Source organism: Rhinoderma darwinii, chromosome 4 (assembly GCF_050947455.1).
Source record: "Rhinoderma darwinii isolate aRhiDar2 chromosome 4, aRhiDar2.hap1, whole genome shotgun sequence".
Lineage (NCBI taxonomy): Eukaryota > Metazoa > Chordata > Amphibia > Anura > Rhinodermatidae > Rhinoderma > Rhinoderma darwinii.
The window spans coordinates 213,760,653-213,784,464 of record NC_134690.1 but is presented as its reverse complement, the minus strand read 5'-3'; the positions used below and the strand labels follow the sequence as shown (position 1 = coordinate 213,784,464).

The 23,812-nt window shown below is 40.0% G+C and overlaps 1 protein-coding gene across 4 annotated transcripts in view; it reads right to left on the bottom strand.

Annotated features, from left to right (window-relative positions):
* EPHA7 (EPH receptor A7) overlaps positions 1-23,812 on the bottom strand; it is a 164,896-nt gene that overhangs the window by 29,491 nt on the left and 111,593 nt on the right. For 2 of the 4 annotated variants that reach the window (XM_075862171.1, XM_075862173.1), the window contains exons 6-10: positions 16,487-16,611; positions 12,693-12,861; positions 12,316-12,424; positions 7,150-7,205; positions 1,208-1,333 (exon numbers count right to left, since the gene is read on the bottom strand). In XM_075862171.1, the coding sequence (XP_075718286.1) occupies positions 1,208-1,333; positions 7,150-7,205; positions 12,316-12,424; positions 12,693-12,861; positions 16,487-16,611 (585 nt within the window). The remainder of the gene's footprint in view (positions 1-1,207; positions 1,334-7,149; positions 7,206-12,315; positions 12,425-12,692; positions 12,862-16,486; positions 16,612-23,812) is intronic. The other 2 variants (XM_075862174.1, XM_075862172.1) reach the window with 1 other exon arrangement.

The following is a 23,812-nucleotide window of genomic DNA, read 5'->3' as shown; positions in this document are numbered from 1 at the left end:
TATATGAAGGGAAAACTTCATATTTAGATGTGCTCTGTGAGCTGGAGGGTTGTATTTAGCACAATGTCTTTTATGTAGCACGTTATCTTTAAAAAGGAATCTAGCATCAGAAAATGACACTGCTTAAAGGGGAACTAAACTTTCACAAAACTTCTGACACCATAAGTTTTGATCGGTGGGGGTCTGAGCACTCATACCTCCACCGATCGCTAAAACGAAGCAGCAGAAATGCTCAGGTGAGCACCGAGCCGCTTAATTAATTTCTGATCTGCTTTTCTCGGAAAGGCTCAAAGACTTTCTATTGAGTACGTACACCTATTGCTCAGCTTTCGGAGAAAGGCCAATCCAAAACTAAGCGGCTCAGCGCTCACCCATTCGCTTCTGACGCTTCGTTTTAGTGATTTGTGGGGGTCCCATTGCCAATTACCCTCTAAGTCAAATTTTGATGTTAAAACATTTATCATTTCTTTTTATTTTCTATTCTACTATAAATATTAAAGAAATGCAGAAATACTGCCAACTAAGCACTCATAATAAGAAAACACTTTGTTTTGTGGAGATCACGTTCCAATTTTTGCTATGAATACTGGGGGCAATAGCAGTCATTTAACTGTTAGAAGAGGGCAGAACAACAATAAAAGGTGGCACTTCTATTATAAAACTAGCTGGTGGCAAATAACACAGAATAATACCAATGACAATAAGTGGAAACAGCATGGCTCCTCCTTTTTCTCCCCCTCCCTGCACAGTGACTACTGTAATTGTATCACAAAGCATGCCCACAACACCCTCACAGAAGTCAAGTAGTTGTTTTCTGATTTTTGTTGCAGCAGCTCAGACAAGATGGCGACCCCCAAAATCATATAAAGAAAATAGAATAAAAAAATATACAATCAAATATAAAAACAGCTTAATAAAATAAGAATACATTAGCAAAAAAATTCTAATACTGTACGTTCCCCTTAAACGAAAGAATGTAAAATCAATTGCTCTTTGTGCCATCACTACGTAATAGAACTTTTCACAAAAACAACATTATTCACTTTTTCCCGTTTTCTTAGTCATAGACAAACCCATCAGGATTTTACAGACACAGAGCAAAGAAAAGGTTCAATATATAAGTCATAATTACTTTCCTGTCATATGTCTAAGATTCAATTCAATGGCTAAATGGAAATGCTCAATAAAGAATGGACCAGTGTCTTACCTGCGCCAATCACACGCTCGATTTTTATACAAGATGCATCTAACTCCTTGGCAAATTGATGGACAGCTCTATTCGGATCTTCATATGTTTCAGGGTCAATGTAGGTTTTGGTGCCTGGAAATTTAACTGTAATGATGTCAGAAAGCGGAACAGTGATGAAGAAAAACACTTATTGTTCTTAGAGCTAGGACTGTCACTGAATGGAGTGTTGCCAAGTAGAAAGCCGGCATGAACAGCAGGTTATATACACATGCATATCAAAAGGAAGAGCCACAAGAATGAAGGTTAGCTAATAAAGCATAATGTTATTTGTTGGGTAACCCAAGCTGCACCACAACAGTTCTGCACAGATTGAAATCATCCAACGTTTCTTAAAGGAGGAAAATTCAGACAACATGTGGAATTAGATGTACATTGCATTTGCATTGAAAATAATAAGAAAATATGTTGGTTAACTGACAACATGGTCATTTACTAATAAAGTCTTCATTAGAAAATCACAAATGCTAACATATATGTGTGAGGTGTGTAAACAACACAATTGCATTGCAGTGTAAGAGTGCCATAGCCAACATGTTGAACTGTAGTATTTTACAGCAAGAGCACCTAAATGATATGCATACTTTTAATTGCGCCAATGCATCTAAAACATGAATATTTTTATCAAGACTATTTGCAAAGTTGCTTCAATTTTCTGAGACGCATTTTTAACTGATTTATGGTTCCCTGAATCCGAAGGTGTATAGAAAAAATACTTTTAACCCACTCCTTATAGGCTCCTGTAAAACGCGTAAGGTGCTGAAAACCTCCCTGGCACTGACTCCTTCCCTAGCCTTACCGGCTGGACTCATTCTGTTGATTAATCATGGGCGAGGTATTCCCTACCACACAATGTGGGACTACTTAAATCCCTTCACCCCATGTAAGCTTCTGATAAGAAAATACAAGGGGAACCTTCATTTTGGACATTGGTCTCAAAGTTCCATCCCACATTTCTACACTATATACACTTCAAATAGCACTGTTCCTATCTTTTGAAGCGCACGCCATAGTCAGGCATTTCACTGAATTTGAGAAAGTTATAGAAGCCAAATCTAGGAGCTCGAGAAAAATGTCTCAATTGTATCATAAATTAATTGTAGTTCCAACATCCTCCAAGCCAGTTTAGTTGCTCAGATGGAAAAAGGAACTAGGAATTACCTTATCAGCTTTCGAGACCAAGATTACTTGGGCTCATTCACATGGCTTTTCTTTTTGCAGGAAAACCATTACAACTCCTAACAAGGTGGTACAGTTGCCCTGAGGTTCTGATTCAAAACACATGCTGGAGGTGTAAGGGTGACACTCGCTTCCCCATGCATATGGGTGTAAGGGTGACACTGTCCCCTTATTAGTTCTGGAAGCAAATTAAGCACATCATACAAAAGATCACCTTAGACATGGTGGTCTAAGCTAAACTCCAGCAAAATCTAAACTGATGACACACCTTATTGCTTTAGCCAAATCTTTAATCCAACCCAACTGGCTGTAAACTCAGCCCCCTACGCTACACATTGGCTGAATCAAATCTGTTGGTTTGAAGAATTAATTGGCTGGAGACGTGACCTCTACTTAAAAATCTGGTTTCCTTGGCTAAAATGTTCTATGGATTCCCCTACCCAAAACACCTACTTAGAATAGCACACTCCCCTGAATAATTGAATATATTTTTACTTATTCACTTGGAGGAAGAAGGACGCTGGGATGATTGGGGCATAAACCCAACTCCCTCTCCACAAATCCACACCCTCCCTTTTTCCTTTTTGTTCTCTATTTTTATTTTGTGATTTATTATGTGTCAATTCCCACATTGCCTGGAATGTTCCTTTATAATCCCTTTTTGTCATTTTGTAACTGCTATCTCTTTTGCTATAATTTGTTTTAAAAAAACAACTAGGTATTTATTTGCACTTTATTTATGTTTCCTCAGTAAAAAGTATATGTTAATGCAGACCTATGCATCTCCATGGTTACAGACCACAAACAAACTCTTTGTGTAGTCACGTGTGACCCCACTCCCTCTGTCTCCTCTTCTTTCTTAACTACAGAGAGTAGGAGATGGGGCAGAAGAAAGGGAGCAACACATGGTGGCAGGATCAGATTAGACACAGGACTTTTTTGTAGTCTGTTACAATGGACTGTTACTATTACTTTGGCGTATGGCTGGGAGGCAGTGAGAGCAGAAGGTAGAACGGGGCTTAGGGGGCCCCGTCCTAGAGATAGGTGTGGGTCCAAGAGGTGGGACCCGCATCTATCTGACATTTGTGACATATCCGGTGGATATGTCATAAATGTCCCTAGTGGGAAAACCCCTTTAAGAAAGAGTGCTTAATAATCTGGGCAAAGGTTGCTAACCTAATTTTATTTTAAAAATAAATATAAGCAAAGCAGTAAGAGACACAAGTGTGTTTTCAACTTGGCTTGACAAAACCACGTAGAAAGACCTAGCCATAGGGGTCATGCACATAGCAGAGCTGTGTGTACAAAGCCTGTCACGCAGCACATGGAGTCTCTTTGGTTTCATTCTACAAAACTGTAAGCACGCCACGTGTGGCTATATGGTGCCTCTGTACGGTCCACTAGGGCAGAATCCTTCTAGGGGACAATAATTCTGTAATACAGCATCTGATGAAACATGGCACAAATATTTTCACAATTATCGGATTGTGTATGAATCCAACCGAAAAACTATATCTCTCTATATGAAATCAGAGGCATACAGAGGTACAGACTTTTAAGAGTGCTGCATTATGGCTCCGAACAAGCGCCAAGCTGTACCAAGTCATAATGCGGCCATGTGTATGAGCCCTCAGGCAGCATATCCCTAGCAACCTGTCTTTTTCTATTGACTCAGCTGTCCAGCACAGACCTTGGTAGGCACTCGGCAGAGACAGTAGACGAATGGTTAAATTATGCTATTCCCTATTTAACCCAGTAACAGTTTTCGCTAGCTTTAATTTCTCCAGAGTTGGCTTAAAAATGAAAAAAGTGATCAGGTTGGCTGTTACAGGCATTCTTACAAAAGTTTTTATGCAATAGGTCCTACATGTACAGGCATGATCACAGCACAGGATTGATCTTTCCAACGGCTATATTATTAGGATAACATGGTAACAAGATTTAAAGGTTTTTTTTCCTTTATAGACATTTATGGCACAACCATAGAATATAGCATTAATGTCTCATAGATGGGGGTCCCACACCTAGGACCAGACCTATTTTAAAAACAGGGGTTCCCTAAACTCCATTATATCAGGATAGGGGGCCTTGAATATGCCATAAATGTCTACGATGGCAAACCACCTAAAAAAAGAAGTCTGAAAGAATATAAAGTTTATCGAACATGATTCACTGTATTGAATACCCTGTTTAGAGTTGTGTTCCTGCAAGATTTCACAACACAATGCTGAACAATGCAAAAATCGGTGATTTATTTTCATTTTAGTTTTGTTATTCAATCTTATTAAATCAAAACATTTCCATGGTGAGCGCAATGGCGAGGAAAAATTATATACAACAAAGATTATTGAATAAATTAATGTTTTCTAGGGAGAATTCTATTTCTGACTTCTCATTTAAATGAATCCAGATTTTCTGACAACGTTGAGCAGTACTTTGAATAAGAGGTATGCAATTAATTTATCTTTTAGCTTTCATTTGCATAATGCAATCGGTTATACTGTTATTTATTTTAATGTTATCACTGCAGACTTCTTATCTGTTAGTGTGCATGGAAAAAACATGAATGGCCAAGAGAGGGCATAGGAAACAATAGGTTAACCTCCTACACAGTGATTTCAGGCAGGCAGATGGAGAATGAGCCACACTCCGTTTTCTATGATAAGCGGCCTGGATTCCAAGTAACCTCGTGCATCTCAAACGGGCCTCTGATGGTTCTTTATTCAAGCTGTCATAAAACATTTTGACAGGAGAAAGCTACTCTGGCATACCAACATGAAATAGTGTTGGCTGAGATCTCAAGGCATTGTTGGTTGGAAACCATAGGAGGAAATAAAAATGTAAATTGCAATTGCTTTCGTAAACAGAGCTATTGTTTTTTAAAGAGCTTGATTCAATAAAAGATTGAAGTGCACACAAAATAAGGTACAGTACGGCGTTCACTATCCCAAGTTTAATGCTTTTATTTTCCATGAAGAACAAAATCAATAAGAAAAGCATTCATACTCCTGAAAATTTGCTTTATACAAAAGAACAATAAAACAAGACCAACTGTAAATAGCTGGTGACCACTGTGTTTTGTTGTTGCTGATGCAGTCAGGTTAAATTAATCACAAGCCTTCCATTCAATGCGTGCGGACAAACTGGTTCAGCAAAAAAATAAAAAAGCAGCTTTTTCCAAGAATATTTTGCTCAGAGCTGCGCTTCTTATAAAAGTTAAAAAATAACATGTTATAAAGAAATGATATTATATAAACACAAGGCTGAATAATATAAGTGCATTTCAGCTCTATCAAATTAAGGACAGTAAAATTCAACATTGTAGATGTAATGTGAGAACAAAAACGTTATCCTAAACTGTCCATAAGTGTTAGATATCTGTTGGCAGACCTAATGTCTCGAAGATTTGTCAAAGGAGAACATCTACTGTTGGTTAAATCAAGGATCGGACTAGGTAAATATTTACCCCATCCTAGTTCCCCAGAGAAAAGTCTGGTAGATTCTTCTCTCCGCCCCATATTGAAGTAATATCCTGGCAAGCTAAAGGGGTTGTCGAGATGATGGCATTAGGATGTTATAAAGGGACACTGTCCCTTATATGGAACGCCCCTCCACGAGCCAGAGCGGAGGGCGGCTTCCAAAAAGCATCTCATGCCAATCCATGAATTAGATTGTCGGCCGTATTTTGCATGTTTGCCCACTGCAGGGGAAATGTATGGCCAGCACAAGCTTCAACTGATCGCCAGGCTGGCTCCAATTGAAAAAAAGGGTTGTCACCATGATACGGTTACTTTAATGGTGGAATTAAGACTAATAGACATTAGCGGAATTATTATTTAGCGAAAAGCTTTAGAAATTAATAGTATATTGAAATGGAACAATGAACTCCAATGAAAACTTAGCTACATATATACGCTTATTATTTGCATTAATTAAACCACTGAAAAATTATTCTTTTTTTTAGTATTAAAAAAAAAATTATTACGATTATTAAAGTGATCTTCCCACCATTAAAAATTAGCATGGCTATGGTTGGCTACTGTATCAGCAGTTTCTAATTTCTGTCATAAATATAAAATGAATTGTGTTCTTCATCTAATTTCCATGTCCTCATTTTGTCTTAGAAGATTGATGCTCGCATCTATTGTCTGTGCTCTTATTTATAATTGCTTCAACTTGCTAGGATATTTCTCAATTGTGAGTCAACCAGCAAACCACATTGGAAGTGAAATAATGAACTAGGCCAAAGTCAAGCAATTCTGCTGTATGTCAATAGTTACCATTTGCATAGTCTGCAATCTACAATTTACACATTGCAGGTTGTGATGAGACGATTTTTCTCAGCTTAATACATTTGTAAAATCATGCCACAACTGGAATGGAACTAAAAAAATCCGTATTACATTTAACAAGGTTTGCATAAACTGCTCCACTTTCACCTTATATGTTCAATGATTGACAAGAGGATGTGAAAAAATTGCTAAAGAGCAACTTGGCCATTGACCTTCAAATTACTGAACCTCAAGGGAGGTCTCCAAAGCAGTGTGAAAATAACAATCATGGTGGTGAACAATGTCACTGCTTGATATACATGTTAGTCAGATTCACCTGTGATTCAGCGGGTTACCTTGACCTTGAAAAGTCTTATTTACACAGCTATATCGTGATTATTATAATAAATGTAATAAAGAAGGTCTTCTAAAATATTGAAAGGAAACACTTACAATGAAAGTAAAGCTCTTCATCTCCTTCCTGGTCTGCTTTGCTATAGCCACAATGCCTGTGAAATATACAATTAAAAAAAATACAAAAATAATTTTATATACATTTTCTTAAACTGCAGTATATGCAATACATACACAGACCAATGCAGTATTACTAATAATATTTTGCCATTTTCTGTTTATTGTGGGAGCCATCTTTTTGGCAACAGAAAGTGCAGCCATATTGTTTTGGAATTTCTAATTGATAGAACATGGTGATATAATAAAAGGTTTATCATTAGTTTCCGAGAAACTAATAAAAAAGGATGACAACTGGTTGCACTACCTCGTGACGTCTTTGCAAAAATGGCTAGCACAACAACACATTGCCCAACAAATTGTAATTTTCCAAGTTAAACCGTCAATTTTTTGAAAACTATAATTAGGATATTATGTATTGCGTGAGGGTTATTTTCTTCATATAACAGTGGAAACCTACTGGATTTAATATACGTTTCTCAATCATAATGTCTTAAAATACATAATTTATCAGCTTCCGCTGATAGCTGTCAAGAGTCGATCCAAGAGATTCACCTATTCCAGATAGTAGCGCTGTTGTTGAGCTATCTGGGATGCTGGACTGCTCCCTTTCCAGTGTAGGTGTCGTTTCACCAAGGTTCGCTAATTAGCAATCACGTCTTTCGAGTCACACCCTCTGACATCCTATATAAACCTTGTCCTGGCACTTCCTCTTTGCCAGATTATTAAACTTCCCTGACTTTAGTCTAAGTTATTGCTGCTTGTTGCCTTTATGCCAACTACTACTTATCTATGTACCGAACTTGGATTGCGTCTGACCATGTCTCTGCCTTACACTATCAACAGTTGCCGTTTATCTTTGTACCGAACCTGGACTGTTAGTTGACTATTCTTGCTTAATAACACCATTCTTCCAGATGTTTTCAGCCACTGGACTCCAAAACTGCTTCCGGACCTTGACACTGACTCTCTTCTCCTGTGACCTTAAATACAATTCTGAGCAACAGCAAATATGATTGGTCAGAGCCAGGGGCGTAGCTAGAGGCTCATGGGCCCCGATGCAAAAATTCTTACTGGCCCCCCCCCCCCCCCCCCCGCAAACTTCTCATGGCCGACGGTCCGCTTTCAGCTGCATCGCTGGGTCTCCTAAGTGACCCAACAATGCAGCACTAGCAGCCGGGGCGTCACTAAGGCTGGGTTCACACACACTATTTACGGACGTAATTCGGGCGTTTTAGCATTGAATTACGTCCGAAAATTACGGCTCAAAAGCGTCGGCAAACATCTGCCCATTCATTTGAATGGGTCTTACGATGTTCTGTGCCGACGGTCATTTTTTTTTACGCGCCTCTGTCAAAAGTGCCTGTCACTTCTTCAGACGTAAATGGAGCTGTTTTCCATGGACTCCATGGAAAACCAGCTTCAATTACTTCCGTAATGGACGCAGCGAAAGACGCCTGCGCACATGCCATTACGGCTGAAATTACTGTGCTGTTTTCTCCTGAAAACAGCACAGTAATTTCAGCCGTAACGGACGCTGCCGTGTGAACATACCCTCAGGGCTTAAAATGTCCGGGAAATAGCCCCAATACATATGTGTCCGCCCAAAAAAAAGTGTGTATATGAGACAGCATAGCATATCTATAGCACTACGACCCTATAAACTATGGATAGGATTAGATACAGTGGCTCAGCAGACAGTATCACACATGATCGGATTAGATACAGTGGCTCAGAAGGCAGTATCACACATGATAGGATTAGATACACAGCTCAGCAGACAGTATCACACATGATAGGATTAGATACAGTGGCCCAGCAGACAGTATCACACATGATAGGATTAGATACAGTGGCTCAGCAGACAGTACCACACATGATAGGATTAGATACAGTGGCTCAGCAGACAGTACCACACATGATAGGATTAGATACACAGCTCAGAAGACTGTATCACACATGATAGGATTAGATACAGGGCCCAGCTCGCTGACATTGCGGCTCCAGCGCTGGACCCAGGAAAGGTAAGAATAATAATTTTGCTTCTTTATGTGTTACTGATTATTTTTGTGTGTTTGTGTTTTTTTTACAGGTTCGGTTGTTGGACTTCGGATACGAGGACTTCAATAACGGCGTTTTTTTTATTCTCAATAAAATGGTTAATGAGGGTTGTGTTTTTTTATTTCAATAAAATATTTTTTCTATGTGCTTGTATCTTTTTAAACTTTATTATCACCGCCTTAGTAATGGCCGCTGGCTGATTGACAATCTCCATTACTAAGGCGAGGCTTAATGTTAGCCGGTGCAGAGGCTACACTAACCCCCATTATTACCCCGGTACCCACCGCCACCAGGAGTACCGGGAAGAGCCGGGTACAAACCAGTACCCGACCATCTGTAGTGCCGGGCAGGGACCGGGGTGGCCGCAGGCTGGTAGTATTAGGCTGGGGAAGGCCAAAAACAGTGGCCCTTCCCACCCTTGTAATGCTGCCTGCTGCTGCTGTGTTGTATCTGGCTGGTTATGAAAATTGGGGGGGGACCTGACATCGTTCTTTCCAATTATTATTATTTTTTTTTTTTAAATGACGTGGGGTCCCCCCCATTTTCATAACCAGCCAGATACAATAAAGCAGCAGCAGGCAGCATTACCAGGATGGGAAGGGCCACTGTTTTTGGCCTTTCCCCTCCTGATAATACCAGCCTGCGGCCACCCCAGTGGCCGACCATCACTACAGATGGTCAGGTACTGGATCGTACCCGGCTCTTCCCAGCACCCCTGGTGGCGGTGAGTACCGGGGTAATAAAGGGGGTTAGTGTTAGCCTCTGCATCCGCTAACACTAAGCCCCGCCTTAGCAATGGATGCTGTCAATCAGCCGGCGGCCATTACTAAGGCGGTAGTAATATAGTTTAAAAAAAAAACACAAAGACATAGAAAAAATATTTTATTGAAATAAAAAAAAAAACACACAACCCTCATTAACCATTTTATTGACAATAAAAAAAAAGCTGTCATCGAAGTAGTCCTGGAATCCGACGTAGTCCAACGACCGAACCTGAAAGAAAATACACAAAAAATGATTAGTAACACACGTGTTAGGGTATGTGCACACACTAATTACGTCCGTAATTGACGGACGTATTTCGGCCGCAAGTCCCGGACCGAACACAGTGCAGGGAGCCGGGCTCCTAGCGTCGTACTTATGTACGATGCTAGGAGTCCCTGCCTCGCTGCCGGACAACTGTCCTGTACTGAAAACATGTTTACAGTACGGGACAGTTGTCCTGCAGCGAGGCAGGGACTCCTAGCATCGTACATAACTATAATGCTAGGAGCCCGGCTCCCTGCACTGTGTTCGGTCCGGTACTTGCGGCCGAAATACGTCCGTCAATTACGGACGTAATTAGTGTCTGTGCACATACCCTAAGGCTTAGATACAGGGCCCATGTGTGATACTGTCTGTGGGACCCTGTAGCTAAGCCTACCACACTGTAGGTTTAGATACAGGGTCCAGCAGACAGTAATCTTATACAGTATAAGATTACTGTGTGCTGGGGCCCTGTATCTAAACCTACAGTGTGGTAGGCTTTGATACAGGGCCCAGCAGACAGGATCACGCATGGGCCATGTATCTAAGCCTACCATGTGATTGGCTTAGATACAGGGCCCAGCAGACAGGATCACACAATCTGTGATCCTGTCTCATGGGCCCCCTAAGCCTGCTACATCGTAGGCTTAGGGGTTGTGCAGTCCCTAAACATTGATGGCCTATCCACAGGATAGGCCATCAATAGCTGATGTGTCGCCCGGGACCCGCAAATCAGCTGTTTTGAAGGGGCCGCAGCACTCGTACGAGAGCTGCTTCCCCTTCATTTCACTACTCGCCCACACTGTGAATCGCCGACACCGATTCACAGTGTGACCGGAATGAAGTGACAGGAATGAAGGGGAGCAGCTCTCGTACGAGTGCTGCGGCCCCTTCAAAACAGCTGATTGGCGGGTCCCGGGAGTCGGACCCCGCCAGTCAGGGCTAACCTTACCTTCCTCTTCGGCCGCGGCGGGAGTTCTGTAGGCTCGATGCTGTGCGCGGCGGCATAGCGCTGTGACGTCATGCGCTGCGCACAGCGCTTTACGTCAGGACCTCCGCTGCGATCCGGAACCAGGAAGGTAAGTAAAGTATGTTACTATAGTAACAGGGGCCCGCGGCCCGAGTTACTATAGTAACTTTTTATTGATGTGGTGCGGGGGGCCGTGGGCCCCCCTGGCTTCGGGGCCCGGTCGCAATTGCGACCGCTGCGGCCCCTATAGCTACGCCAGTGGTCAGAGCCCTCAATGAAGCTCTAGCTTTTAAACTAACTTAAAGACAGGTCAACCTAATTGATTGACTTCTAAATAAAATTTACTGAAAAATAGCTCAAAAGGAAAATAAAAACTAATTCCATTATATATTTTAAGAAGAATAACTTTTAACAGAACATTGATTGTAACAAAAAAAAAAAAAAGTTAACAGTTTATAGTTTTGGGATATATTCTTCACATATGTATGGCTTTACTGCTCATAGGGAAAATAGTTGTGGTCAACTGGCGACAAGTACAAAATTTGGAATATTACTTTTTTCTCCAAAGGGTACAACAGTCATGGTAATCCAAAATTTCACCGCAACGGTCACTCAGCAAAAAGTGGCCTCAACTAAAGGCCCGATTACATCGGCTGATTCTGGCCGGTGCAGCGAGCGCCAATCAACGAGGCAGCTTGTTGATCGGAGCTAGTTTGCTCCTATCACAAGGAGCTATGTATGGGGACGAGTGCTCGTTACTCCGAACACTCGTCCCCATACATTATTATCATGTCGGCAGGGTGTCTCCCTATTTACACAGGGAGATATGCTGCCGACAACGATAATATTTAACTTTTTTAAAACGATGCGATCAGCAGACGAACGAGCGTTTGCTCGTTTCTCTGCTGATCGCTGCCCTGTTTACACAGGGCAATTATTGGCAACGAGCATTCTATGAACTATTGTTTGCCCGTTAATTGCCCAGTATAAGACCCCCTTAAGCTTTAGGTATTTTTATATATCTCCAATCCAATTGTTTTAATACTTTAGAGGCCCCCTAATTTGTTTGCCAAAATATACACAATTATTACCTTCTTCCAATGATGAACCCAAAAACCATGAAGACCAAAATAATAGTGCCTGCAACTGCAACCACTGCTATTATAATGACAGGATTCTGCTCACTCGATACAGCAGTTGCTGTGAAAAGACACGCAACATAATTAAAACAAAATCAGCAAAAGACATAGAAGCTTTAGATCAAACAAATTAGCCCATTCGTATTTAATGCCTTATTTTATAACATATAGAATAACAGCATCACTGTCTCGACATTGCACTAGATCGACATGCAAGGATTTTGTTATATAATACATCTGTTATACATAATATTAGAATATATTTATTCAGCTAATATTTAACAATTTGCAATACATTTTCACAGAGAAAAATTAGAAAAAAACTTTACCAGTAGCTTCCTCCAAAGTAGTCACATCGAGCCTGGGACTGTACATTCCATAACCAGCAGCAGTGAAAGCTCGAATTTGAAACACATAAACCGTTCCAGGTCTAAGGTTATTGACGGAAACAAATGTTAATTTTGTTTTCAGTGTAGAGTATGTACGTTCCTTTTGATCCTACAAAAAAAACAACAATAAACATATCATTGATATGCTTGAGATACATATTAAAAACCTAAGACAACTGCAATTCGTAGCAGTAACTAGATTGGACTATGTCTTCATGGTCACCAAAAATGCATGTGTTGATTAAGGTTGAAATTTAACACATGGCATAACAAAGTTCAGCGAGGAGATGGATGCTTCCATCAGAAAAAGTAGTTTTGTATCTTTCCTGAGAATCTAACATGGTTAATTGGATAGACTTATAAAAAGTGACTTTAAGGAACCCAAGCTATGTTGTAGTCGTGGACATTGCAGTATGTTTCTTAGGTCTTTGATTTAGTTTAATTTTGTACTGGATTCACAGGAGGACATAATTTAGAGAAGCTTTGTCCGATGCCGTTCTACTTTACTTTGGAAACAATAATGGATTGATGTTACGCTAGGTTTTGAGGGTGAAGGTGGCATGATTGTAAAAAATGAAGAGGCTTCAGTAAAAATGACTCAAGTAGGAACAAGGTTGTGATATTGAGGTAATTGTGATAAATTTCATTGTGATGGACACAGCAGGTGCCACAGAAACCAGAGGGTTCTACAAGAACATGTAATGAGTAGTTCTATCTTAACAGATTTCACTTGATGGCAGGCAGCATGCTGGGAGTGAAGCCAGGCCTTGGAACAAATTATATGGTTTATGAGGTAGGAGAAGAAGTATTCTGAGAAGTTTGTGTTCAAGAGCCGATTTCTCGAGGATAAATATGATGGGATCAAGCTTAACAGAGGATGGGGATATTCCATTAATCAGAGTGGTTGAAGAGACTAGGTTGGATGAGATTTAATTTAAAGTAAACAGTACAGATAAGAAGAAATGGATGGAACAAGACAGGTAAGTTAGAGAAAGGAGATTAATACAGAGATAGGGCTAATAACAAGCGCTTGGGATATCATGACCGTAATAGCTTTTATGCCGGAGTAAATCATTAAAGGTTAAAATGAAGCTATTGTTAATTAGTAAGGAAGGAGAATACAGAACACGGTAGTGTTTATATTATACAGTATGGTGGACGTTTCTACAGCTTGCCGTGCTGATATAGATACACTGATATAGAGAACAGAATAGCTGATGATAATGCATGCCTTTCTGAATGAGCAAACACAGCACTGGTACAGAAAAGGGAAAGTTTATACTGTCTATTGAGTTAATTGTTTAGGGCAGGGCTGGCCAACTGGCAGCAGATCAAAATTTCTCTTTGGCCCCCAGCTTTGCTAAAAGCTCTGGGACTTTGCTGGATTACAAGAATTGCTTACTATTCCTGGAAATAGTTGGACCTGATCAAAGTTAAAATGCATGATACTTCTGAGGCCTCCCATATCTGTCAGTGCACCAACTACATTTTTGGTACAGTACATAACTGCATCTATTCTTGTAGCATTTAGCTAGAATATAAACTGCAGACATTATTATGCTGTTGCCGATTTCCATTTGAGACAATTATCATGAGCCTTGCAACATTTTTAATAATATATATCACAGTCAAATGTAAAAATGATTAAAGTTATAGCTTATTGTAGCATGTTAACATATCCCTGTGATAGAATGAATACATCTGTCACATAGTGGGACCTCCATGTAATGCTACCGAAACTCTACCCTTGGTCAGTATATACAGAATCTTTACAGTGTGAAAAGTGTTAACACAATCAACACAATGCCTGAATACATGACTTTATAAGCATGGAGGATAGTATATGTTAGGGGACCCATAAACCAGCCATATACACATTCCCTGGCTGAGCGAGCATGTTTACTTAATAAGGGGAAAGTGCTGCCTATCTCCTGGCGAAACAAAAAATTGGACATGTTGCAATCCAACATGCCCGATTCTCGTTTCCCCCAACAGAGGTACCGGCCGATCAACCGACATTTATCTAAAATATTTAAAAGTTTTAGAAAAAAATACAAAACTCAGTTACTATATGAACACACAAGTTGACCCGGGTCCAATATTTCTTTAAGGCCTTCTTCATACATAGATATTTTTAGTTTTATCTGCATAAAAAAATGAATTTTAAAATGCCAGCGTTTTGTAAAATGTAACAGTTTTTATAGTGTTTTTAATTAGTGTTATTTTGTACATGCTTGTCTTCTGGCGTTTTTGAAAACCTATAGGGAAGTCTATGGGGAAAACGCCAGATATAACGCCACACCCAGGGCATGCTGCATCTTGAAAGAAACAAAAGTACCACAAACCAAAACTCAGTTGTATGTTGTGAATTTTATATTTCACTATAGATTTTAATGTTGCATCTGGCTGCACCATATAAAGCAGCACAAAAACCGCTGCTACCAAGGGTCGGAAAGAAAGCCGGGTGTAAACCTCTATGTGCATTGTAATCACAGCCAATAGTGGTTTTCCTCCAGCATCTGTTACGTATTTATATGGCTGCAAAAGCCAAAAACCGGTTGTATACATTACACTTTTAGACAAGTTGTTTTTTTTATTATTTAAAGTGCAATTTTCTAATATACTTTGTATTTCAATTCCTCACCATTTTTAAGAGCTCTGCTTCCTGTCAGGTAACAGAAACATAATGTTCTATATGCCAAAGCCTGCCCTGATCTGACAGAAATGTACAGCTTATTTCAGTGTATCAGACAACTGTCAAGTAACAATCTCTACCTGTATCAATTGGACATGAACATAGTAAATTTTTAATCCCTAGATGTAAACACGGCTTTCTTATTCACAGAAAGAAAAAAAAAGAAAAATAGTGAGGAATTAAAACACAAAAGTAGTCTATATAAGAAAGTTATACAACTTTCCATCATATAAAGGCCAATTTCACACTGCAATATTTTTCTTTAGTATTTGTAAGCCAAAACCATGAATGAAACCCACATAGAAAAAAAGTATAATGAAAAGATTCGGGCTTAAAAATATTGAAACAAAATCCTGACCAAAAACCTGCCATGTTAACGAAATAGGCAAACAAATGGTTAATGTTGGGGTTTTTTTCCCGCAAGGAAATGGCAAGTCACTTGATTTAAAACACATTTGAATATTTGTAGCTGTTACATAAATTCAGAAACATAAGCAAAAACAGAAACAAAAAAGTAACATATAATATACTATAGACATTTACTAAGACCTCATTCACACGAGCGTATCAGATTAGCACGCGTGAAAAACGTGCGTGTATCTGGACCGTGCGTTGTGTTATGCATCAGTGTGCTTTGTGAGGGGCGTGCGTTATTCACGCACTCGCAAAGCACATATTTTTTTTGTATTATTTTCAATTGAATTGATGCGTTAATCACGCACCGCACACGGATGTGCATCCGTTTGCGGTGCGTGGTTTTTACGCACCCATTGACTTCAATGGGCGCGTAGGTGCGTGATAGCGCACCAATATAGGACATGCAGTGAGTTTCACGTGATGCACTCACGCTGCGTGAAAATTCATGCATGTGTGAATGGCCCCATTGAAAACAATGGGTCCATGTGCTGCGCGTTGTTTCAACGCACAGCACACGGATGTGATTCACGCTTGTGTGAATGGGGCCTAAAACTGTTTTTGTTTATTATGGTTTTATTGCAAATTCTGAACATTTGCTGTTTTCTGTGTTAACGGCTCTTACTTTCTCATAATACTTGATTTCATATTCTGTGATGACTCCATTGGGATGTTCGGGTTCCTGCCAGGATAGATCGACAGCACGCTGCAACACTCTGTCCTTCATTACCCCACTTACTTGAGACGGAGCTGGAAAAAGCAAAATGATAAAAATAAGCATATTCACTATCATCCATCACATAAAAGCCCACATTTGATCAGTCTCTCACAGTGTGACTTTAATTATTTCATTACACTAAAATAAAGCACCTTTTTCATAAAGCACAATAAAATTCTGATACTAATGAATATTCAAACAAGGCCTTATTATGCTCATAAACTATAATAGAAATGTAAATTAAAGTGCAAACAGCAGAAGACAGCATTGTTGGAGTTAGTGCAAACAGGAATTGATGGGATTAGACTGACAATTAAGCAAATGAATTCTAATTAAGCCAAAAATCGCAGGCTTTCAGATTAATCTCTTGTGATACATTGACAGACCAAATATTTATTATACATGAAAATAGCACAACAAAACAACAGCAACAAACATTTTACGGCCATTTGGAGTATTACATTTATTGAAGTACGCCAAGTACGTTATCCTGTAACAATTTCATTTAATCACTATATATATATCATCTGACCTAATAGCAAAACCTAAGAGAAAACAACACAGATTGATAAAAAAGCAGTATAAATATCACTTAAGGCCCTATTACAGCAGCCGATTTTAGCCGATGCAGCGAGCGACAATCAACAAGACAGCTCATTGATCGTCTCTGGCTTGCTCCTGTCACAAGGAGCTATGTATGAGGACGAGTGGTCATTACTCTGGTCGCTCGTCCCCATACATTATTATCATGTCGGCAGTTTACACAGGGAGACGTGCTGCCGACAACTATATTTTACTTTTTTAAAACGATACGACCAGCAGATGATTGACTGTTTGCGTGTTCATTGGCTGATTGCTGCTCTGTTTACACAGGGCAATTATCGTCAACGAGCATTCTATGAACGATCATTCGCCCGATAATTGCCCAGTGTAAAACTCCCTTTAGGTTGGGTTCACACTGAGTTTTTTTGACGCGGAAACCGCGTCAGAAAAAGCGCCAAAAAACGGCCGAAAATGCCTCCCATTGATTTCAATGGGAGGCGGAGGCGTTGTCCGTAATAAGGGACATGCCCTATCTTCGGGCGTTTACGCCTCTGACCTCCCATTGACATCAATGGGAGTCAGAGAAAGCGTATTTTGCTGCGTTTTATGCCCGCGGCACCCAATGGCCGCGGGCGAAAAACGCCGCAAAATCGGAGTGCAGGCAGAGGAAAATCTGCCTTAAAATTCCAAACAGAATTTTGAGGCAGATTTTCCTCCTGCAAAAAACTCTGTGTGAACCCAGCCTTATGGTCGCTATACATTTTGATAACATACAGCAGTCTAGTAGGGCACTTTTATACTTTCATCCATTATCACGTACTCTTTCAGAGATACCACACATAACTATAATGCTTTTATTATACTACAATAGACAATGATACCTCCTTCACGATAAAGTGGGTATCAATCATTTTAGCAACGGACATCTTTTAAAATGTGTCCAAGCATTGCAGACAGTTTGATGGCCTACATTGATTGTCATGAATTTTCTAAGTGACGTACAGAACATTGGTTTGGTCCTAGAAGTGTGATAGAAATAAACGTTAGCATGTCATTGAAGATCGTGTAAATTTTCTCCATATTTAATAACACAATGAGGGAAATTTATTACCACTGGGCACACCCAAACAGTGCGCCAGGTCTCGATCAGTGCAGTATGTGCTGAATTCCTCAACAGGGTTGTATCGAAGATCGATACATATACCTAGGAATCCACTGTAGCGACATGAAATTATACAGTGTAGCGATCTGATGTTTATTCACTTCCACTATTATAGCAACTGATTGAAATCTACCGGTTCTTTTAAAACACGATAATGAGGGCACAATTTATGCAAATTTATTTTGCAAATAATAAAAGTTTATGTAGTTAATGAACATACAGTATAGGGGTAGTTTGTGGTTGAAAGGAGTTTGGCTATAGACATATTTTTTTATGGCCAGCTCTACTGGCACCGGTTATTTAGTATATAAAAGGACTATTCACTAAAGAGGTATAGAGAGAAGCCTTTTCTCCTCGCTTTTTCATGATCTAGCATAGCCTGGCAAAAAAAAAAAAAAAGGTGTCGAGACTTTTCATTGAGAAGGAGGCCACCCTGAGGCCTAAAAAACATTGTACTTCTTTACTCACCAACTAAAGACTATTGTTACAGAGTCTTCATCATTCTCTGCTGCATTGATTATGTAGGTATCACGCTACCGGTCGGATGATGCAGTATTCATGAGATCATTCAACAGCGAGAGCAGAGCCTATTTTCAAATATTTTTGGCACGTCCTCTCCCATTAAAACGTGCGTACAGGGAATGGAAATCATCTTGAAATTATTAATAGCAACCAAAATTGCTTGCAATTTGCACCCCTTGGATTTTATCTCATTTTATCTTTTCTTGTTGTTTCAGTGACCTTATTTTACAGTGATTCCACTATTGCTCATCTCTGGTAATCGAGTGAAAAAAATCAATGCATTTACCCAGGGATACCACTTGACTCCAGGTCATACGAAACAGACAAGCCGTGCATGTTTAATTTAAATTCTTGTCCTGCTGCATTCTCATACTTGTAACCGTTTCTCAAGCAGCAGTTATAGGGGAAAGTGAAATAGGTGTGAATTACAGCTTCATCCCTGTGTCTCAAAATCTTTGATTAAATATTGCCTCTTTTTTTTCTGCATGTACATCAAAATCCAATAAGGCTCAATTGCACTGCCAAAAGCTGGAATTATTTTCTCACCAAAAAAAAATAAAAAATGCGGCTGCTTTAGCACAACTCTACAGGTAAAATTTTTGAATTACAATATAATCCCCTTTCCTTTGAAGATTAATAGTTCATATATTCCTCCACTTCTACATCAGAGATTGACCGTATGTTTTACTTTAGAAGTAGCTTCAAAATGTTAAATGTAATACACGCTATAGTTACATGTCTCAGTTATTGATGTGCAGAGGTTTTATGCCAGTTTCTCTTATCAAGTCTTATTTAAGTTCCCAGAATTTTCATGTTTTTTTAAACCTGACATCCTTAATTATTTCTGCAATCCTATCCCCCTTTCCCCCACTCCCATCGCCTGGGACAGTGAAAGGTGGATTTGCTTATGCCCCTCAAAGCTTTTATTATCTACTCTCTGAATTTTTCATGCCTAGACATTTAGACCTTATTCACACGACAGGGTTTCCCGGCCGTGTGATGGCCGTTCATAAAACGGCCGTCGCACGGCCGCAGTAGGAACAATAGACCCCTAATGGGGCTATTCACACGACCGATTTTTTGACGGCCCGGTAAACCCGGTCGCCAAAAAATGGGACATGCCCTATTTTCGGCGATTCTCCCAGCCGCCCGGCTCCCATAGAAGTCTATGGGGCCGGGTAATACACGGCCATCACTGGAATGTGTCCCGAGTGACAGCCGTGTCTTCCGTCGCTCGCTCTCCCTCCTTCTCGCAGTGCGAAGTGCACGTGAGGAGGAGGGTATTTTTTTGCTCCCTGTAGGAGCGGAGTCCCCAATTCCCAGCCACAGCTTCGGCAACGCTTTGGCCGGGGATTCCGCTTCAGAAGTGCTTGACGTCACTGTGTCCATATATGGACACAGTGAAGTCAGGGACTTCTGCTGGAGCGGAAACACCAGCCACAGGGTCGGGGATTCCGCTTCAGAAGTGCCTGACGTCACGGTGTCCATAAACACCGGCCTCAGGGTCGGGGATTCCGCTTCAGAAGTGCCTGACGTCACTGTGTCCGTATATGGACACAGTGACATCAGGCACTTCTGAAGCGGAATCCCCGACCCTGTGGCTGGCGTTTCCGCTCCAGGAGAAGTCCCTGACTTCACTGTCCATATATGGACACAGTGAAGTCAGGCACTTCTGAAGTGGAATCCCCGACTGTGGCCGGTATTTCCGCTCCAGGAGAAGTCCCTGACTTCACTGTCCACATATGGACATTGAAGTCAGGGACTTCTCCTGGAACGGTGGCGCTATCTACAGACAGGTAGGGGGGGTGCCATCTATGGGGGGTGCTGTGTAGAACTACCTACAGGGGGCTGTGTGGCATTACCTACAGGGGGCTGTGTGGCATTACCTATGGGGGCTGTGTGGCATTACCTACGGGGGGTTGTGTGGCATTACCTACAGGGGGATGTGGCCTTACCTACAGAGGCCTGTGTGGCATTACCTACAGGGGCCTGTGTGGCACTACCTAAAGGGGCCTGTGTGGCACTACCTACAGGGGGCTGTGTGGCACTACCTACAGGGGGCTGTGTGGCACTACCTACAGGGAGCTGTGTGGCACTACCTACAGGAGGCTCTATGGCACTACCTACAGGAGGCTGTGTGGCATTACCTACAGGGGGCTGTATGGCATTACAGGGGGCTGTGTGGCACTACCTACAGGGGGCTGTGGCAGTATCTACAGAGGGCAGTGTGTGGCATTATCTACAGAGGGAAGTGTGTGGCAAAAAAATTACAAATGAAATTCATCAGATTTTAAAACGGACAGGGAAAAAAACGGATGCAAAACGGGTCAAAATCAGCTGTTAAAAACGGCAACTCGGCCCAGAACGGATGCAAAACGTTCGGGAAAAACTGGTTCATGAATACTGGTTTAGGGATTACAAATGGTGAAATTCCGAATCCAGCCCCTTCCATGCCACCCCACTTTCATACAGGGGGACTCAAAGCCTGCTGACCAGCTTCCTACTTATTCCTTATAGGGAAAAGTAGCGTGGTCATCAGGAAGGTCCCTCCCCCCATGTTTGCTAATGATATGATGATGCCTTGCCAGAGATCACCCCACCCATGAGGAAGGGGAATAGGGCAAACTGAGCCATGGAGCCTCCTCTAAACAGGCTACCTATGATATACATACACCTTTGATTGGCTAGTATGAAAACAGGAGATATTTTATTAATGCCATCTCCTGCACTTTATTTTTATCTAGCAGGAACTGACTTTACCGCAAGGCAAACAATATTTGTACGTTTCTGAGTGCGGTAGGTCCTTTTTGTATTACCCACAGTCAAAAAGAAGTTAATGATTCGCAGCCACCTAATACGAGAATGAATCACAAAAATGTCATCTTTATCTGTCTTTTGTACTTGCATCACGCTATAAAGGATTATACTGTCAAACAGAGAGAGTTGTTTCCTAATGTTGAACTGTGCATTAACCCATTTCCAACAATCAGCTTTGATCTAATATGGCTAATAAGTTTAACAGTGTGGGCTAACTATTCTCTATTGGCAATTTGTCATCCAATAATTTTGGTGTATTTTACAATGCATTGTTGGGAACTGAATATCAACTATCAAGGCAGCTAAATAATAAGTGAGAAAACATCTTTAAGGACCAGAAAGAGCACTGAACGTCCACACAGCTGGGTTCCATAAAATTCATGGAGAAAATAGCTCATTTATCACCCTGTGCTGTGCATTTAAACTCATGTGTTCTGCCATAAGATTCCTTGGCAAGAAACTTTACAAAGAATTAAATGGGTCCATGAAGGGGTATTAGCTGTCCAGCAGGTGTTCAATAAAATATTTTAATGTACAAAGCAGTGACAGCATGTATGTTTCAGCATAAGGCAAGTTCCTTATAGTAAAATGACCAGCAAGATTTTATCTTGACAACAAATGATAATAAAAGGAAAATAGGTTTCCTTTTACTGAAACAGTAGTTTATTTATTTGCATGATGGGAGCAATAGAACTTGTAACATTTCCTAACTAATATGTTTGCAATTACATGTAATGTGTATACATGTCTAGCAGCATGTGTTAACCATTTTACTATATACACCACACACTGATTTGGACAGCAGAACACGTTGATCTTTTAACCAATTACTATTTGAGATCCCAATGTGATAAAGCTGGTTTGAAACATCACAAAAACAAATAAAAAATACTGTTTTTCTTTGCGTTACAGTTAATGATCCCAATGGGTGTCGTTAGTTAATCTCCATGCGTTTTTCTATTAATTGTTACATATTTGTTGCAGAAAACACACACAAAAAAAAACCGGATCACAACTGATGTTATTATATAGTACTGATGCATTATGCACAGTTATTGCATTTCATTTATTCACTGTGCAATAGCAAATATAAGTGGTTTTTCCTTTGAGTAATATATAGGTTTCACTGGATAAATACCAATGGGAATTTTATTGGTTAGAACCTAACCTTAAATGTGAGATTTATTTCACTTTTTAGCAATTTAAGATAGTGATACACTATCACTATTTAAAATTGCTAAAAAGTGAAATAAATCTCACATTTAAGGTTAGGTTCTAACCAATAAAATTCCCATTGGTATTTATCCAGTGAAACACAGTTATTGCATTTAGTTTCAAATATGTTTCCAAAAAACTAGTGGAGAATTAAGTGCAAATGTAATTAATTTGAATTAAAAAATAATAATATATTATATATATACTAATAATAAAAAAAAAATCTATATATACACACATATATATATATATATATATATATACATATATATATACACACACACACACACACACACACACACACACAGTAAATATAATGATCCAAATACCCCATTCACTAAAGATCTACAGCACTCAGCAGATTATGTCACCAAGTAGCGTGTTCCTTCGTAAGGAGATAACAGCCCTTTCTGTTGCACAGATGAAGCATTGCCCGTTATCTGCTTTCAGGATCACATTCCACTAATCAACTACGTTCAATACTCCAGACTTATTTGTATTGTTGAAAGCTGTAAAGTAGCGTCTAGATCTTCTGGAAACAATCCGGCTATTTAACAAACCATTTCTGTATGACATGACAACCGCCAAGCATGAAACTCAATACAAAAGGGAAGCCTACTGTACGGTCAAACAGCTGTCAAGCATAGAGCGACCAGTTAACTGATTGAATTACCAATGTGTCACTTTGTTCTTGTAATGAGAAACAAATGCTTGCACCAAAAACTATGTTAGGTCAGTGTTTAGCGTTGCTTATATTATACGTATAATTCCAGACGTGTTTGTAAATAAAATACTAAATTAATTGCTTTTTTTTTAAAATTGATAAAACCTTCACTCATAAGATTAAAAAAAATATATAGTTTGTGAATATCAGCTATCTAACAATTACGCCAATACTGATGAAAAATATTATAATGTTTGTTACATAAGGGGCTAATCTATTGAGCCATGTTTAGCATATAGTATAATACTAC